This window comes from Stenella coeruleoalba, assembly GCF_951394435.1.
Source record: "Stenella coeruleoalba genome assembly, chromosome: 1".
In the NCBI taxonomy this organism is placed as follows: Eukaryota; Metazoa; Chordata; class Mammalia; order Artiodactyla; family Delphinidae; genus Stenella; species Stenella coeruleoalba.
Window position 1 is genome coordinate 6,371,042 of NC_137169.1, and position 21,013 is coordinate 6,392,054.

Below are 21,013 nucleotides of genomic sequence, written 5' to 3' on the forward strand. Positions count from 1 at the left end.
TGAATGAATAAAGAAATAAGGGACTGACAAGTTATGGTGTCTAATGAAGTACTAAGCATGTACAGACAAAACAATAAAAATGCCGTAGGCCAGAGTTATTTCGCATATAAAAAGAACTGTAGACTAAAGCCAGGAAATGAATCTTAAGTTGCAAAACTAAGAGCTCTGAGACTTCACGAAACCCCTTAGGGAACTTGCAGAAACTAAAGGAACTTTGTTAAGTTCTGAGGAATGGTTGGGGAATTGTACCAAGACGTAATTAATCTGTTTCAATCACTACACATATGTGACGCTAGCTTCCCGTAACAAAGGAAGGAGATAAATTGATTTGGAATGGAAAAAGGGCAATTAGAAGCCCTAAAGACCTAGTTTAGGATTTCTTGGCCCTGGGCTTCTGGTAAATTCACTCTAGAACATACTCCTATTAATATGAATTCCTAGGTGAAATGATACCTTGTAACCTGTAACCTACCTTGGGTATTTTTTTCCCCAATAGGAAGCAGATAATCAGAAGGCTGGAAAGTAGCCCTCAAGCCGACGGAAGCGTTAGGATCTCCTGTCTGCCCTGCACAGTCAATGCTTGAGAACTCACTGTTACAGCTGCACAGTAAGCCCAAAAGTGTTGTCCAGGCCACATGTTCAGAGTCCAATCACAAAGCAATCGCTCTTGATCCTTCGATCATCAATAAAGTATTACCCTTAGGGTAAAAATACTACCATGGCAAACAAATTGCAAGCTACACACTAATCTGCTCATTCTCAGAGCATCTACAAATGGCTCCGAGCTGAACACTCCTCCCCGTGCCTCAAGTGCTGAGTATCCAAACAATCCACCCTAGAGGCCACAGAGAAATAAAATAAGTGGATGCTACGTCACTGTACCACCAATAACTTAATACAGAATTATATTGAATTTCACTTTTCCTTTTTTTCCTTTTATGCTTTTAAGAAACCAATTCAGATTCATGAGCACTACTCATACTACTGAGTGTGAGATACTCTCTCTGCAAGAGGCTTTTTCATGCTCTGTACCTTACTGGATATAAAACCAGTTCTGGGTTCTGTCACTTAATCATGTGACTTTAAATAAATTTGTTAAAAAGGTGGCACAAAGGTTAACAAACTTGACCTTGGTCACAAAACTATGTGGTAAAGCCAGGATTCAAACTGAAGTCTTCCAATTTCAATCTGGAGCTTTTTCTTTTATACCAGCGTCAGCCAAAAATACTTAACCTGGGAACAAGGACAACTCAAAAATACTCCACTCAAGATACTAACACAGTATTACTATATGGTTACTGATAAACGTAACGAAGAAAAGAAAATAAACAGCTGTAGAAGCTTAGCTTGAAAGGCAGGAATGAGGGGCAGCCAAAGCAAGAATTCAAAAACAGCAGCAGAGCAGTAATGCTGGACCCTCAACACAGACATCTACAACCGTGAAGATGCCACCATCTCTTCTCGGAATAAATTTGGTTTGGGTAGGGAAATGCTACAGTCTCAATTTACACAGAGAGGCTGCCGAGGAGTTCTGTTTTCCTTTTGATTCATGATGCCTAAAGGACAAAGCTCTCTCTTCCTTTATAGCCCAACCCCAGCACCGGCTTGAAAGAGAAAGTTATACACCGGTCTCCTCCTGAGTGAATGGAATGGCAAGAGCCCCTCGGAGTGCTGTGAGCCGAAAGAATCCACACCGCTGAGCACTTTGATCTCTGAGAAGAATGGTGCTAAGCACTAACACTGTCTTCTTCTTTCTTTTTTGTCCTCCATGTTTTTTTCAGTACATTCACTTGATCCTCTTTCATGTGCCTACGGCCTATTTTATTTGTCCTCTTTCAAAACTGAACTTATTTTTGGCAGTACGACTTTATATCTGTGGAGAAAGAAAAAAATTCTTTCTTGGATAAATGGTGAAGGAAAAAGTGGGAAGAAAAATGAAAGCCTAACCCCCACCCCCTTACTTTAAAATTAAAGTAATCTTGCTTCAGTGAAGAGGTAAGGAATAAATAGAGATTCCGGGGGGCACGGCTACTCAACTCTGCTTTTATCAGAGATGATCTTACAGTGAGCACTCTGAGAACCAGGAGAGATTACTAAGCAACAGCAAGAACCCCCCAGATGAGCCCCAGATGCAAGCAAACGTCAACACACCCATAAGGATTACTGAGCAGCTACTAGGCCAGACCACCAGTAACCATGTGGTCACATTCATCTGGTGTCTTTGAAAAAAACCCAACTGTCAAGTCACAGAAGAGATGCTCTATTTGAAGCCAACAAAGTCAAATTTAAGATGACAGCTTTATAAAATCACTGTATGACCACTTTAAAGAAAATACCACAGGAGAAAAAAACTAATCAATAAGGGTTCTGGTCACATACACAGGAAAGGAAGATCACCACTTTAGCACTCCAGCTCTTTGGTGGTCAGTGAAGAGACAGTAACCTGTACAGTTACAGAAGACACCTGACTGTAAACCTAGCGAAAGTAAATTCATCCGGGTCCAGCTAGAATTACCTGGGACAACCCATTCTAAACATGCTATAGTATAAAATGACTCTACAAACTGAAACAGTCTCTGATCAATATTCAAATATATTCACTTTAAGCAAATATATCAAAATCTGTTGAATGACCAGAGTTACATATCTCACGTATTTACTTAACTTCAACTCTAAATTGCTTAAAAATCATTCATCTCAATCAATGAAATAAGATGGGGGGCGAGGGAGCATGCAAAGCAGATAAGAAATAATCCCAGGACCAAGTCAACTGTCTTAGCTAATAATTTAATGGTTCCATCAATCTATACAACCTTCCGTTAACTTGCTTTGTTGAGCATGCAAGTTTAAGATTGGAAAGCCACCGCCAAGAAGACACGAAAAGCTTGGGGGAATTTTGTTAGAAGTTTATAAAACACTGCATGAATTCTCTAAATGTATCTGAAGTCCTGTAGGAAGCCAAATCTAACCACATACACGCCCTCCCTTACAGCGGGGCCTGGCAGACTGCAGTCTGCAACAAGCCAAATCTGGCCCGCCACCTGCTCTTGTACAGCCTGAGAACTAAGAATGGTTTTTCCATTTTTAAATGGCTAAAAAATAAATCAAAAGAAGAGTCATATCTCCTGACGTGTGGAAATTAAATGAAATTCAAATTTCCGTGTCCTCAAGTAAAGCTCCATTGGCGCACTGCCACCTCATTTATTTACATGTTGCTTGTGGCTTTTGTACTACAATGGCTGAGCTGAATAGTTGCAACAGAGACCGTGAAAAATTATCTGGCCTAAAAAGTTTGCCAAAACCTGCCCTATATTAAAAGTTGCTACTAATTTGCCTTCAAATAACTGGCTTTAGCTATGTAGCTTTGCACAAGAGACTCCAGATGGTTTTACTGAATACCATCTGAGCAATATAATAGAGAAATTACTGTATCTCATTGTAGTTAAGCTAAAAGCCAGCAAATCCCTATGACTCCCCCCACCTCACCCGCCGCTGCGTTGGGTCTACGTTGCTGCACATAGGCTTTCTCTAGTTGTGGCGAGCGGGGGCTACTCTTCCTTGCAGTGCACGGGCTTCTCAATGTGGTGGCTTCTCTTGTTGCGGAGCAGGGCTCTAAGGCATGCAGGCTTCAGAAGTTGTGGCGCACGGGCTCAGGAGCTGTGGCTCGCGGGCTCTAGAGCGCAGGCTCAGTAGTTGTGGTGCGTGCACAGGCTTAGTTGCTGCACGGCATGTGGGATCTTCCGGGACCAGGTATCGAACCAGTGTCCCCTGCATTGGCAGGCGGATTCTTAACCACTGCGCCACCAGGGAAGTCCCCCTATGACTTTTTTTTAAACCATGTTCTTTAACAGAGAAAGTGGTTCTTTCACCATTTTGTTATTTTCAGTGGGGAAAAAGGTATAATAAAATCACTTGTCCTTACTTCCTTTACCACCTAAGAAGTCCCAATTCTTCCCCTCATAAACAAAATATACCAGAGTAAATAGGTTATCTTTTTCTTGAAAGGGACAGAAACTACCAGAGGGTGTGAAGCAGAGGCTCACGGTCACTTTTTGGCATTATTACCTAAGACATTAAGGCTAGCAGCAATGTTACCTCAGAATAAAATCTTCCGTATGTTTTCCCTACTCCCAAGCTTTTTAGTAGTAAACTCTTCATACACACAGAAATTTAAAAGTATACAGGGCAATGAAAATTCCTATGAACTCTGCCTAGATTCTCCTACAATTACATGCTGCCGTATTTGTTTCATCCATTTTTTTAAATCTATCTTGGCAGTGACTGAATCTTCAGGAAATAATCTGTATAACACCCCACCCTAAATACTTTAGCAACGAATTTTCAAGGAAATAAAATACAAAACTCTAGAGAGGTTTTAAAAGAAAAAAGTGGTTTTTCCCTCTCACACAGGTTAGTGAAGACAGAGGCAACCTCTGAGACCCCAACAAGCCACAAAGTTAACACCAGAGTGTCAGCTTGCTGAGACCACAGGGGCAGTGTGATTGATATTACGATTACCAGATGAGATCCAGGCAGCTTAGACTCTCTACCTACAGTGGCCTATGACTTCTCCTTCACAGAAGGACCACACATCTCTGGCGCTTACCTAAGGGCAGCGGCGTGGTAAGTGTCAACGTAGTCAGAAATGAAGAGCTCTCGGTTCTTGATAACTGGGTCTGTTATGACAAGTTCTCTTCCAGAGTCTGTCACACACACACACAAAAAAAAAGTTAATTAGGAGGATATTATAATTGAGTTTCCAGAAAGGATTAGGAAAATTTCACAAAATTTTTCTTTCAGGATCACTTCCCACTATAAAAAGCACAGTAAATAACCAGGCCTGTCAGCAAAACAGAGAAGAGGAATAACATACAGCAGGAATAACAGGAGCAAGCGTCCTGTGGGATGTGTTTCTGCCCTTTATTAAGTCCCCACAGTTTGCTGAAATGTATTCAGCAGAAAATGAAAAAAGAAGGAAAAAGAAAACAACTATCACATTTTAGCAACTTGTAAACTACTAAAATTTTCAGTGATCCTGTGCATCTGGTATTTTATTGCTAAATATTCAGGATGGAGTGAAATCACACTGTTTCAAGTTGAAAAGAATAACCAAGTTATTCTTTTTAATAAAGAACCATCATTTAACTGTTTTAACAGAAATTTAATAGTTTCAAAAAATGAAAAAACTGGTAAAATGTAAAAGAACATTATTCTTCAAAACTGTTTTCACATTACTGCATTCATAGGCCTGACTTCTAATGTGAACTTTATTAATTAAAACAAAAAAGAAAAAGAAAGAAAGAAAGAAAACTGTTTTTGACTACTGGTTTGTTGACTCAAAACCTGTCACCAAAGGCAGTGTGAAGGAGTGAGACAAGCACAGTCATCTGGGCCAGAGAGAGCTGGATCACTGCCCCGGGGTCTCCACTCAGAAGACAAATAGCCTTGGCAACTCCTTTAGCATCTCTAAGCCTCGATTTCCTGTTCTGGAAGTGGGGAGTGACAACCCCCGAACTCATATAATTAATGGGTAACAAATGTGAATCAGCTAGAATGAGGCCTAGCACCTCAAAAAAAAATCAATAAAAAGAAGCTATTAGACATCTGAACAAACGTAATATACACTTTATGTACATATCTCATGTGTCAATAAAGTTATTGGGTAGAAACTACAATGCCAGAGGAAGAAAAAATTAAAAGATGCTCTGAACTACCTTCCTATTGTTCTAAAAGTCAATACTCAAGCTAAATTTCAAAATATTCAGGAAAGCTTTGCTTTGAAAACTGAAGTTCACAACCCTGAAGTTCAACAATACAGATCATTAAAAAGAAACAAAATACAATTCTATAGGGTTTTCAGTGTCATTAGTTCAGCATTAGGTGAGAAAAAGGAATAAAAAGATGAAGCTACTTTTATTTCCAAAGAAGATCTATCACTACTCCTAGTTTAAGGGAAAGATCTACTAGCACATGATCAGGTTGTTTCTCTTTTAAGGCAGAAATAGTGAAAGAACTCAGCAAAAAAAAAGAACATTCCAGTAATGTCTATTGATAAAAAGCTTTTTCAGTGAAAACTTTTCATAGTGGTTATCTCCATTTAATGAATGTTTTTACAAAGAACTTTGCCCAAAGCTAAGAAAGTGTAAGAATCAAACCAGAAGGACATATTTACCATTTTCATTATGTCGATCCTGAACCAAATGCTGATACACAGAATCTGGAACTTCAGATTGACGGTAGTACCATTTGACGTTCATGAGTAGGTGGTCCCTCTTACTCTGAAAAGGAAAATCTAACAGCATTAGGAACAGGATTTCGGGTGCCCACAGGTGCATACCATACCCATGATCAAAAGCCCCGGAAACAGGTGGACAGGCAGAGAAGGAGACACACAATTACTACCAGGACCACAAAAATACATTAGTCAATTATGAGGTCAATTTTCATTTTTTGAAAAATCCCAGCCACAACACCTCTCTGACTCTATCCCTCAAAGTTGCTTATTTCAGGAAACAAAGGAAACCAAAGTTGAATCTATAAATCTCCCCAGTTTGATTAACTAATTCATTCGATATATTTTTTATTTAGCATTAACTACTCAGTACACCACATGAATACATCCTTCCATCTGAAGCTTCGGTTGTGTTGGCAGATATTTAGAAACTGTTTCAGCACACTGTCAAGGCCATTAAGGGCAATGAGTTTTCCCTGCTACTTTACTGCCACTTATGCTCTATGGCAAACTAACACAGCAAACTATGGGTGGTGAGGAAGGTACTATGAGTCCATGGAGCAGGGATCCTGTCTCATTTATCTCTGAATTTCCCAAGAAGAGAACACCTTGGACATGGATATGAATAATAGCGTTCTATGATGGTCAGGGTCCCATAAATGTTTGTGAGACACTTAACCATCTTATCCCTAAAAGTTAATTTTGTTCCTAGTTCATTCGAAGAATAAAGAATCAAATACTGCCTTTCCATTTGAAGGCTGTGGGGCTAGGGCTTGAGGGGACCATCTCTGTGTACCTGGTCATGAAGCATCTCAATGTGGCAGTGCACTAAGGCTTCCCGGGGCCTCAGAAAATACTTTCCGACCCAGCTGAGGGCCGTAAGGGACTTCCCCAAGGTGAGTGCAATACCACTCCTCTTAGCAGCTTCTACCTTCTCATCACAAGTCAGTGGGTCAGAAATGCACGAGAGCTAAAATTCGAGAAACACCTCACGTTTATACGGGAGATGGCCAAATCCTAAAGTATGTCAAAGGAGCCTTCTCTAATGAAGTAAGATGCTTGATGCTTACATGAGAGGTTGCACAAAGCCTTCACTAAAAGACCAGGAAGGCTCAAAAATATTTTTGCTAAAATATGTAAGCCATTCAAAGAACCACAAAGAAAGCAACTGCCAAAGGTCTTGACTGAACTCAGACGTGAAGAAGCGCTATTCCCAAGTGAGTTCCATACACGCTAAGGTCCTTACTTCTGCAATGAACTGTGTCAAATATAGGGCATCATTACTGGTTTGAATAAAAGAGACTGCATACAAAGAATAATCCTACAAAATGGGTACTTCTTAGTTTTTATCAATTTTTCACTTTTATATTCTACACTGTTTATACTGAGGGTGGGAAAAAGAGGACAAATCAGTACGCTGCATAAAAAGAATACACTTTATATATAGTATAGGGGTTTACAGACAGAGCAATTACTTCCGGCAAGGGATTATGGAGGAAGGAACATCTGACCTGGGAAAAAATGGGAAATATTTCAATGAAATTTTTTCTAGGCAAAGGAGGAGACCTGAGAAATACACAAAGATAGAGAAAGTTCAAGACATATATAAGACACATGCAAGTGGTCCATCTGCATGCAGCACAGGAAAACATTCTGCATGATGGTGAGGGGAACCTGAATCCTAGCTGGAGTTTGGCCTTTAGTGGTTTTTTAACTCTCTGGGACAAATGGGGTCTTCTATCTGCACTGCTGACCAAAGCCACAGGCACTGAGGCGCAAAAGCCCAGGCCAGGCCGAGGGAGAGCAGCTAAAGGGCTCCAGTATCTTCCTGAGGCAGGATGATAAAGAGCGCACTCATCAGGGAAAGAAGGAGACACACCAGGGGAGGGGCAGGGCCTGTTTGGCAGTACTCAGGGATAAACCCGGTTAAGTAAATACACTGTCCAATACAGGGCTTCTCAACCTAAAAACTACTGACATTTGGTGCAGGCAAGTCTGTTGCGGGGGCCTACCCAGCGCACTGTTAGATGCGCAGCAGCATCCCTGGCCTTCAACCACTAATGCCAGCAACACTCCTCCCTCATCGTGACAACCAAAGACGTCTTCAAATACCGCCAAACGTCCCCTTCGCGTGCAAAACGCTCCCAGGTGAAGCCCAATGGTCTGACAGTTTCCTTTTTAAGGAAAGCTAAGCCAGAATGGTAAGACTAAACTCTAATTCAAGCACTACTGGGCTGGGCTGGTAAGTACAGGAAAGTCGGTCATGGTTCAAATCCCAACTCCATCACCTCCCTGTTACATGACTCTGAGCACATTACTAAGATTCTCTGAGTCTACCCTTTTCTGTAAAACAGGATTATCGAAACCTACCTAAAAGGACTCATGAAAAAACTGAAAAGATGGAAAAGCATCTGTAACTGAGCAGGAACTCAAGAGACTATTGCTTTCTGTTAGTAGGTGACTCTAACCAGTGTTTCACAGAAAACTTCAAGAACTTTGCTAAGAATTGTAGGAGTGATATCTTCTCCAGAATATGGTTTCTTTCAGGAGATGACAGCGATGTCTAGTCACTGAGCTACTAATGGATGCTTCAACACTCACAGCACAAAGGAATTCAGATCTGCTAGCACTCCTAGCAACAGTGTTCTAAAATTTATACTTTTACGTACTTCTGTAACACACCGAAGATGTATGAATACCAAATGACCAGACGAAGATACTATGAAAAAAGAAAATTACAGGCCAATATCTTTGACTCATAGAGATGCAGAAATTCTCAACAAAATATTAGCCAGCCAAATCCAACAACACATAAAAAAGATCATACACCAGGACCGAGCTGGATTCATCCCAAGTTCACAAAGATGGCTCAACATACGCAAATCAATCAATGTGATACACCACATTAACAAAAGAAAAGAGGAAAACCACGTGATCATCTCAACAGATGCAGAAAAAGCGTAAGATGTGTGAAAACGTGAAGGGCAACAGAAATAACCTTTAAAGGTACCATAATCACACAATGTCTATTTTTCAGAACCAAGCCAGTGATTCAGGTGACGTTTTGAGGTATAATACCTATGTTATCTTCTGACCCAGGCACACTTAATGATTCCACCCACACAAAATTGCCACTCTAGTTTGTTTGTACCTAGATTTACCACTCCTAAGCCTTTACAAAGGGAGTTGAAAGCCTACTGGATTTCCTAATGCAATACTACCCAACAACCAGGGAGTGGCGGCATTGTCTTTAAAAAAAAAAAAAAAGCCTCCAGATTCCGAATCCCACACATGGCAAAGGCAGGCAGGCTCAATGTAAACAAAAGTTCTGAACGAATGTAAGTAGCTCTAATGGACACAATCTTCCCAAATAGGCCAGGAATTTAGGTAAAGATTAAACGTCTATAAAGGGAGGCACCGTGTTGTTTCAGAGGCACTAGCCTAAAATCAGGTAATCTAGGATTTTGGTACTGTCCACAATCACTAGTTAGCTGGGGGTGACCTTAGTGAAGTCACCCAGCCGTCTGACAAAGTGAGGGACAGAACAAGATGATTTCTATGGTTTGGTTCCATCTTACATGCCTATGTTTAGATTTCTTCCCCAGACTTAACCAAGTAGATAAAATAGGATTGGGAGAGCACCCTTATGTTTTCTCTGTATCACACAATGGCATTAGCTCACATTACCATCCTAAGGAGTTTCAGGAACTAAAACGTCATCTTCCACGGAAGCTGCCTACTACGCGCTAAGGAACAGCACAAGGGAGCAGAGGGCACCCCCTCTCCCGGTACTCGCTCCCTCAGCCGTCAATCATGGGAAATCTTCATCTTCTTTACACTTTTCACTAAGCTAAGAATTCTGCTCAAAATCACAGAAAATTAAACGCAGACATGAACTTAGAGATCATCTGATTCAACCCAAACCATCTGGGTTTGGGGCCAATTACCTCACCAAGCCTCAATTTTCTCATATATAAAATGAGGAAAAATAATAGTCTATATATACCTCGTTAGGTCATGAGGATTAAATAAATGAATATAAGTAGAGTGGACTGGCTCTCAATAAATGCTGGATAGTACTATCACTGTTTTACAGATGAAGAGAGGATTAAGCTGTATCAAGAGGCTGGTTATAAATTCTGCTTTTCTCAGATCCAAAATTATGCTCATAATAGCAATACAAAAGTAAATCCAGTAGCAAATTAGAGGGAAAGTTTCTTCACTTTTGCAACAATTCAAGAAGCATGTCAAGTATTTCTAACAAATATGCCTCATTATTGACTAGTGATATAATTGGACAACTGCATAATGGTCAAAGTGGTTATAAATGACACATTTTAAACACAATGCTGAATGAAGAAGGAAGCGGTGAAAAGCTTCCCATGTGAAGGCATCCTGGGGTATATTTCTGAACACAGAGAAGAGCCCACTGGGAAGTAAATATTTCCCACCATTTTTTCTTTAAGGAGAGAGAGATTGATCTGACTGCGTCCAGGTGGTAAGATGCACCAGCATTAAGAGAAAACCACCAAACCAATCTGCTTACAGTAAGGTTTCACAGGCCCTGTGCAAAAAAGGAGAGGAGCTGATTCTGGGTTGAATTATGGATTTGTCCATATCCCTGGCCCAGATTTCTTGAAATAAGGGATGAATGTAAATTTAGGGAAATAAAGAGTTTAACAGAGGACAAATCCCATCACCACCTGGGTTTAGAAAAGACAGCTTAATGGTAGGTGTTCAGCAGCAGAATAGGGAGGATTTCCAGGTATTTGCATGTCAGGCAATAGGTTGAGAATTAATGAATTAAGAAGTCAAAACTGAAATTAAACATTGAGAAATAAGATAACTGAGAAAGGCAGACTAGAGGGAAAGGGAGGCAACAGAGACCAGAAAGGAAAACAGGAGGCTGCTGCTGAGGGACACCGGTTCACTCCGTCAAGAGCGCACACCTCAACTACCCCAAGTACAAATACACAAGATCCAAGGCCGAGAAGTCAATTTCCCTTCCCAGAGATCTTTCATGATTATTAATATGGTACTTTCATTGATTTTAAATAGCCAATCTGTGTCCTTCCTAGGACCAGTCTTAATTATCTTCCTCTGGGGAAACATTTTTACACAATATAAAAAAATAAAAGAAGTGCAGGGGTGCGGAGGCGGTGGTGGTGAGGATAGGAGTTCATTAATGACCAAGTAGACAAGTGCAGAGATCACCTTTTCAATGGTCTTTATTCCCAACCAGAATGAGAACAACAATAATTGTATACTCAACCTGCATTACAGAAGAAGGACCTTCTTTGCTCTATCAATCACCTACCAGGCCTTGCCAGATTATCAGGGCTCCCAAAGCCCTCCAAACAGGTCATTCTAGTCCCCCCACTGTTATTAAATGTGACAGAAGGATCAGGGCCAAAGACAACCCAACTAGGATATGAAGGTGGATATCATCACATGAACAATTTTGCAAAGTCAAAATAATCTGCTAGAGATAACACAGAACTTCCTTCACATTCTTAACTGCTTAGTTCTTGGGAGCGCACATTTCAAATAATGGAAGATCTAGATTCAGAGTCAGGTGAGATCAGACCAAAATTCTTGTTTTATAAAGCCAAAATGGCCAGTCAGGTTTTTCCAGAAATTTGGGAAATAGAAATAGCTAACATTTGTATATGGCTTAAGAAGAGTCCCTTTGGAGAAACAAAATGGTGAAAATAAGGTGAAGAGTTACCCTTCCAGGGTGCTGCACGGCTGTTTTGAAGTTGTATTTCAACCCTGCTGAGTCTACCTCCACCAACAGGGTGATGCCTGTTGGGAAGATCACCCTCAAAAAGACCTTGGGGACACAGTCTTAGTGGCTTCAACCATTCCTGACTCTGGGGGAGGGGATTAGGGACAGACAGTAGGGTCTAAGATCACCAGTCTTCAAAGGCCAAGTATAACTCCAGGCATATGCACAGGGGAATCAATCTAAAGATAAGCTTTCGGCACTTCCCTGGTGGGGCAGTGGTTAAGAATCCGCCCGCCAATGCAGGGGACACGGGCTCAAGCCCTGGTCTGGGAAGATCCCACATGCCACGGAGCAACTAAGCCCGTGTACCACAACTACTGAGCCTGCACTCTAGAGCCCGCGAGCCACAACTACTGAGCCCGCCTGCCTAGAGTCCGTGCTCCACAACAAGAGAAGCCACTGCAGTAAGAAGCTCGCACACCACAACGAAGAGTAGACCCTGCTCACCGCAACTAAAGAAAGCCCGCGCGCAGCAATGAAGACCCAACGCAGACATAAACACATAGATAGATACATAGATAAATTTAAAAAATAAATATAAAGATAAGCTTTCTGTACCCGTCAGAAGATCGTCATTACTCAACTATGTGGATGAACATGAGGACTAAGATGAAATCAGGCAGGAAATATCTTGTAATATTATTTCAAACCACTACGCTACTCCTAACATAAGACACTAACCGTGTAACATTTTCTATATCTATATATTTATATCTAAATAGCTTTATAGCCATTACAGCTCAAAAGGCCATCAAAGAGTTATAGGAATACATAAGTGCCATCAGGGCTCAGGCCATCAAGGTCCACCCATCTCAGAGTTCTGCTCTCACACGGGTACCAGGAGGTTAAGCGAAAGGCTGCAACACTGACCGCAGAGTCTTGTTCTCAAAGAAGAAAGGGCTCTGAGTATCTCCTACAAATAATCACACTATCATGTACAAATCTCCCTAATACACTGAGACATTAACTAAACATTTTGTTTCCTTTTATTCGAGAGGGTATAGTAAGGGCAAGTATACTTCTTACTGACATCGACTAAACAAAGTATCCACATTTGTTTTGTCCTAAAATGCCCTTTTCCTCCCCCTTCCTCAGGTACGTGCACTGCCCAATGGTGACTGAACTGATCTGTGAAAGAACTATGACTGCAGCACGTCTCCCTCACGGGAGCCACAGCACTTGAGCTTCCAGCGCAGAAACTGGCTTAGTGGTGTGATGGTCAACTTTGTGTGTCAACTTGACTGTGCTAAGGGATGCCCAGACAGCTAGCTGGTAAAACGTTATTTCTGTGTGTGCCCACGTGGGTGTTTCTGGGAGAGGTCAGACTTTGACTCAGCAGACTGAGTAAAGAGACCTGCCCTCCCCAATGTGGGCGAGCATGACCCAATCTCTTGGGGGCCCAAAAGGAACAAAATGAAGAAGGAAGAGCAAATTTCTTCTCTCTTCTGGAGCTCGACATCCATCTTTCCCTGCCATCAGCCATCAGAGCTCCTCTTCTTGTGCCTTCAGACTCTGTGACTTAACACCAGCAGCCCCCCTGGTTCTCAGGCCTTCAACATGAATTTAATTATACCACATGCTTCCTGCTTCTCCAGCTTGCAGACAGCAAGTTATACATATACTAAGGGACTTCCGACCTCCAAAACCTCATGAGACAACTCCTATAGTATATATACATATATCTATCTCTCCTATTGGGTCTGTTTCTCTGGAGAACTCTGACTAATACAAGTGGCTACTTATCATGTACTGATTGGCATTTGCAAATGGACATCACCTGGAACTACACAGGGGTCTACTCAGAACTAGCATAATGAATAAAATAGATAAAAATAGATGAAAGAAACAAGCAAACCATATCCATTTGATTAAGGTGCTTACTGCTGTTAGGCCCTAGAATCAAGGTTGTTACAAGCTCATTTTCCAAACCGGTGGCACTCAATCCAAAAGACTGTTTTCAAGAGATTGCATCAGCATCTGGGTCTGTGCAGGAGGATTTAAATCATCTGGAATCCGATGGTGAAGCAAGAAGGTGCAACTCTGGGAGGGCAGATGACTTTTTACAATGTTTACAACCAAGATGTGCAAATAACTGGTTATATCCAAATCCCCAGAAAGATGATGCTACTAAAAATGTGCTGACACACAGGCTCCAATGATCAGAAATAATTTTCAAAATCACTGTTTCTTAATGATGTCTTGTCTACTAATGGTAGGACCAAAAAGGTGCATGAAAACAAAATTCCCTCTCAACTGCTAACCAGGGAGTCAAAACTCAATAAGACAATTTCTATCGGGGATTACATTACGGATGAACAATGAAATTTTCAGACAATGGATTCCCGTATTTGCAGTGGCGAGGCCAAAACTGAGTACAGGGGTAGCCCTGGGAAAATTCGTACTTCTTGGCCTCATAAGATAGGGAGACAGGGTCACTAGGTAACCTCTGCTGTCCTTGTCTTCTTAAACTGAATAACAAGTTTATGTCACACACACACAGATAAGCCACAGTTAAAGGGGGACTTAGCATATGGGGACATATGCGGACATATATAACAAACAAAAAGATATTCCTATAATTTCCCACATGGATCGTGTTGATGTACACCTGACAAAAATACTAAATGTCAGATTCAGGATTTAAAGGGTCCCAAAATTCAGGCTGAAGGGTAAGCTAGAAAGATGGAATTTCACAGACCGACTAAGTCCCTATACTTGGATCCCAAAAATCTGCAGCCCAAACCCAAAATAAACCCCTTCCTAAAAGCCAGTATTCTTTCCAGCAATCATGATTACACCAGATAAATCTATAACCACAAATTTTCTATTTGGCCCAAAAGATTTCCCCCATAACAGAAAATAGCTGTTTATAGGCCGCACCATAAGAAATCGCCCCATTCCTCGTAATCCCTACTAAATGTCATCAAACGTTCCACTGAATTTCTTTCTTAAAAAATCAAGCCCAAATACTACAAAGTTTAACATGTTTGCAATACGCTGGTTGTTGTTTGGTGATGGCAGCAGCGACTTTACTCATTCTGGGGGAGTTAATTACTTCTTGTACATGACATAGAAAAGTTACAGAACTCTATCACAAATTAATGATGGGGCAGGAGTGAAAAGCAAGTTAAAGAAGGGGCGGGCAGAAACTGGGCTGTAGTCTTCCAAAATTCTCTAGAAATTTCACAAATTTACTATGACATTATTTTAGAAATAAAAATTACTAACTTATGATTGAAGATACATAACACAGATCTTACTATTAAAAACTGATGCTGAAATATCTTGAAAAGATTTCACTGAGTCAACGTGTGCTTTACCGAAGTGGTTCTCAGACTTCTTAGACTCAGACTCTCATCAAAATTATTGAGGAATTCCAAGAGCTTTTGTTTATGTGGGTCATATCTTATCAATGTTTACTATATTAGAAAATGAAAATAAAGAAAAATTTTAGACATTTTTAGTAACTCACTTAACAACAACCCCATTACATGCTAATGTAAATAATTACAACAAGCAACTATCCTTTTAAAACAAACTAAATTTAGGAAACCAGTAATAATTATGTTTTTACAAATTTCTCTGATTCTTGGCTTAAGGAAACAGATTCTCATATCTGATTCTGCTTCAATCCGTTAAGATGTATCACACATCATTTAGCCTTTGTAAAGCCCCACGGGACACTCATGAGAGAATGAAGAGTGCAAAAGGCAAATGATGTCTTGGTATAATCATGAAAGCAGTCTGGCCCTGCAGACCCACGGACCATAGGTGAGAAGAGCTGCTCTATGCGATGAAGTGAACAAACTACACAACAGTCCCAGACGCCTCCCTCTCAGACTCTGGTAGTTTAAACAATTTTAGCAGGCTCCCCAAATGGAACCATGGCTAGAATGTTAGAGCACACATGTAGTTAGAAGTCAGAAACTATTAAAAAATAGAAGATTTTATTTTTATTTATACAATCAGACATTGTAATAGTGAGCAGGAAGTTAAACTCCTAAAGAAAATCTAGGTAAGAAGCCTCTTGTTTCAACTTAAGATATTTTTCTTTCTAAAATTTGAGCTCGTGATATTGAGAAATATCTTGATTCAAACAAGAATATAAATAGGGCTATACTAAAATGGTACACTTTAAAACAATGGTGAACCTATTAAGCCGAAAGCATGCAAGGAGAAAATAGGTAGTAACCTGGGTAACTTTTATTCAGCAATTTGCAATTCCAGGCAACTTTGTGGCCATTTCAACAATGGTGCTGCCTCCTACCTAAGAAAACTTGACAACATGAAACATCAACTTTTAAGAATAAAACAAACAAACAAACCAAAAAAACCCAACAAAAAAAACAAACTTTTAGCTTATCATACTATACTGAATTATCATCTTTTATAAAGATGAACATACCTATTTTATGTGAATCCAGCATTTCCTCTCTTTGTAGGTGATAACCTTTTTGTATCAGTTTTCTGAATTAAACTGCAAAACATACAGCTAGAGTAACACCATAAAACACCTTTTAGAAGCACAAAGATTTTTAGAATTGAGCTTCTGTACTTTTAAGGAACACTAACATAGGTTCAGAAATTATTTAAATTTAAATAAAGTCAGCCTACAGAGTAAGAATCCAATTACAGCTAACAAACATTCTGAACTTGCCAATAAATAAATTCAAATAGTTTCGTTGAAAAGGGGAAAAGTCAGTAGGAACCCTAAAAATTCAGGTTTTCCTATTTCACTTTATATAGTCAGTTTTAGGTATCTTATTTATTCTTCTCTCCTTTTGACTTAAACCAAAATGAAGACTGTAACCTTTAATACCTGCTAGTCTATTTATACCTGTTCTATCTACAACCATTTTTCTAATACAAACATATGCCCTGACAGCTTATCTCAGTCCACATGCCAGACAACAAAGGCCCGCTGGCCTGCTGGAGAAGAAACGGAAAGCAGGAAATGAGAAGGCTGAGTTAATCCCAGATAATCGATCAGGGTGTTCAGTCAAGTATGAGCCAAGCTGAGGAAATGCTGCTTAAAAGAAAGGAAGAAAATCAAAGAGCATACGACCAGAGCCACGGTTCATTTTAAAATAGGTTAATTTTTGCCAAGAAGATTCCCCATCACATTCAAGCACTAATACAACTTATATAAATGTTAGTAACTTCTGAAGGAGGACCGTTTTCTTTAAAATCCTTCATCCTCTATCCTTTTTCAGAAACGTTTCAATTTGGGGGTTTTGTTTTACTGTTTTGGTTTTGGTTCATCTATTTTTTTCCTAAATCAGCTGTACTGAGGTATATTTTATACACAATAAGATTGTGTTTGATAAATGTGCTGTATAACCACCACCACAATCAAGATCGGGGATATTTCCATTACCACAGAAAGACTCACTTCCTTTAGAATTGATGAAGCTGCTCTGCTGGAAAAGCTTTTGTGCCAGAGAATGCTAGAAAAACATTCTAATCTAAATTCCTTCCCCCATTTTAACACAAAGAGACGTTACTATGAGAGAAACAACTCTTGAGTCAGCTGTGATGCTTCTTTCTACCAGCTGATGCTGGAGAAGACCACTACAGACAACAACCCCACGTTCTTCAAAATCAAATAATTTCTAGATAAAACTTCTGAGCTGAGACTTCAATGACCTCCTAAAAACCCCAGAATATGATAACAGTTACAGAGACAATAGTTATGAGAGTGAAAAAAATGTTTTCAAATTAGTTTTACAGTATAATTTCCTCAAATCATGTAATCCATATTTAATGAGCTTCCACCAGGTATCAGACCATTGTTCTGGAGCTACATACTGAGGACTCTGGAGAGGAAAAACACAGATAGTCCCAGTCTTGACAGAGCTAACATTGCAATAGAGGGACAGACCCTTTAGCAATCTCTCCACCCTTCCCAAAAACGGTCAGAGAATGGTTAAGTGCTTTAATAAAGCCACTGGCAATGAAATCCGCCACTTAGTAACCATACAATCCCAGGCAAGTAACATTTTGTATACTGTGTTTAATCTCTTCAGGTACTGTCTTCCTTAAAACTAGCTGTCTTTTCAAAAGCACCTGAATTTGGCAGGGAAAAGTGTACTGCGCTTCATACAGACAGAGAACGGGGGTTAGATCACCTTAATAAATCTATACACCATCTCCCCATCCACAGGGACAACACAGAAACCCAAGCCTCTGTCTCTCACTAAGGCTGAGCTTTTGTTCATGAAAACTCCAGAAGGTTTTGTGGTTTTCTGACCTCCTTTACTTTTCTTTTATAAAATGTATTATGAAAAATTTCACAGGCATAAAGGTATAAACATAATATAACTAGGGGCCAAACATATTTTAAGAAATAAAACATAACCCAACCTGAAGAAACTGCCTATACACTCCTTCTAGACAGGTCTCTCTTACTTCCCCCCCGAGGTAAACACTATCTTGAATTTACTGTTGCTCATTCCCACGCAGTGCTTTATACTTTTACTTCATATGTACATACAGCTAAAACTATATAAGGTATCGTTTTGCAGTTTCTACCCTTTACATACATGATACCGTACTCTGACTGCCTCTGCAATCTGCTGTTTATTCAGCATTATGCTTGCATGATTCATCCATGCCCTAGTCCATTCATTTTAAATGATACATATTATATCTATATACAATATGCCACAATTTGTTCAAACATTTCCTGCTGATCGATACTTGGGTCATTTCCAGTTTTTCACTACTACAACCAAGGTTGCTACTATAAGCATTCTTATTTATGTATGTGCAAATTTGTCTTAGGCTTGTCTTTGAATGTTTGGTGCCATAGCTAAATATTCAAAATTAATAGGTAACATTGTTCATAATGTCCTCTGATATCAAAGCCTGTAGGATCTGTAGTGCTGTCCCTGTTTTATTCTCCGTATTAGTAACTTGCTGCCTTTTTTTCTTTCTCTTCTTCATCATCTGTACAGGAATTTAAGTTTCATTAGTCATTTCAAATGAGCAACTTCTGATATTATTAATTATCTTTAATGCACACTTCCTTATTAATTCATTAATTTGAGCTCTTATGTTCATTATTCCCTTCCTTTCCTTGGTTTAAGTTATTTTTCAATTTCTCAGCACAGATACTAAAACCATTGATTTTACTCTACCTTTCTTATTTTCATATATAAGGCTAAAAATCTACCTCTGAGCATATGTTTAGCTATATCCAATAATTGTGATATGTCATAGTTTCATTAATCATTCACTGCAAAATATTTTCTAATTTCCAATGTGATTCCTTATTTGGCTCATAGACTGTTTAGAAGTGCATCACTTTACTCCAAACATTTCTGGATATTCCAGGTAATCATTTTGCTTTTTTACTTCTAGCTTAATTCCACTCTGGTCAGAGAAGATGTTCCGTATGATTTCAATCCTCTAAAATATGTTAAGACCTGAATTAAGATCCAACATTGCCATTTCTGGTAAATGTCCCATATGTACCTGAAAAGAATATATATTCTTTGGTTGCCGGGCATAGTATTCTGTATGTATGACATTTAACTCAAAATTTTAAACTGTGCTGTTCAGTATTCTTACTGATTTATAATCTACTTGTTTGCTCAATTACTGAAGGGGATGTTTGAAAATCCTTCTAATTTTCCAAGTAGTCACTAACAGTTTAGGATCAATTGCAGTACATCCATACAATGCATTATTACATAGCAATTAAAATGAATTACTGTAACACACAAAAACATGGATGCATCTCACAAACAGTATGGTAAGCCAAAGAAACCAGACACAGATAAATATATACCACATGATACCCTTTACATATAAAGTTCAAAGGCAGGCAGAACTGATCTATGATGTCAGAGCTTAGTTATCATGGGGCTAACTAAGTAGTTAGTTATCATGGGGCTAGTGGCTAGGAGAGGGCATGAGGGTGGTTTCTGGAGTGCTTACAGCATTTTATTGCATGATATGAGTAAACGTTACAAAGAACTTACACATATATTATACATACCTATTACTATGTACAGTGGTATACTACATACATAGTATGTACACCTTAATGATATCACGGGTTCACTTCCAGACCACCGCAATGAAGTGACCGGCGGCAATCAAGCAAGTCACATGAATTTTCTGTTTCCCAGCACACAGGGGCTTGAGCATCTGAGGATTTGGGTATCCACGGGGGGGTCCTGGACCAATCCTCTGAGGATACTGAGGGACCACTGTATAAACAGTCATACACGTTCTCAACTGCTTGTAGAAGAAAGCCATCTACTCCTTTGCCCTCCATACACGCCATACCATCCTTATTCAGAGACCACTTCACCTCAAAAATGCTCATAGTGTTGCTGATATGAAAAGGAATAGAGACTTTAAATATGAAATCTAGAGAGTCTCTAACTGAATACAAGATGTTCCACTCAATGCTACCTTGTAAAACCAGCCCTGAAATAAACACAGAGTATGATCGACTCCTCTTCACCTGGTGATAGACCATCAAGGCTGTATACACACTTAAAAAGGGAAGAAGGTGTTATTAATAAGATATAACTGAAACCTCTCCTGAAAGAAAGCAATGAACACCATTTTCTGTAACCTTTTTTGTCTATGTTTGCTATTTCCACAAACTCCTCTTTGATTGCAGATTATGTGTTTCCTAGAAGACTACTTGGCAGCAAGCTGCTGACAAAGTATGGATGGCAGCCCTCCCTACACACAGCCTTATTAGCATTTCTATTGCTGCACTGCACACACTGGCATTATAAATCACACACACTCAGTGTCATGCACAGTAATCGAACAGTTACCTAACAACTAAGGGTATTACAAATGCACTGAACTAATATTTGAATATATGCTCTAATAATTAAATTCCATTACGGTTTTTACCTTTAAGCCTAAGGCAGCAACACAGAAATCGAGTGCCATCCACAACGCCCTCACATTTGCCATGAAATGTCACTTATATAGTTCACATCCAATTACTGAACACAACCAGC

General features: G+C 39.6%; 1 protein-coding gene across 2 annotated transcripts in view; it reads right to left on the bottom strand.

The window, feature by feature from the left end:
* Positions 1-21,013, bottom strand: part of RERE (arginine-glutamic acid dipeptide repeats) — a 427,549-nt gene that overhangs the window by 165,766 nt on the left and 240,770 nt on the right. For both annotated transcript variants that reach the window (XM_079924820.1, XM_079924821.1), the window contains 2 exons: positions 6,173-6,278; positions 4,607-4,703 (listed from right to left, as the gene is read on the bottom strand). In XM_079924820.1, coding sequence (XP_079780946.1) covers positions 4,607-4,703; positions 6,173-6,278 — 203 coding nt within the window. The remainder of the gene's footprint in view (positions 1-4,606; positions 4,704-6,172; positions 6,279-21,013) is intronic.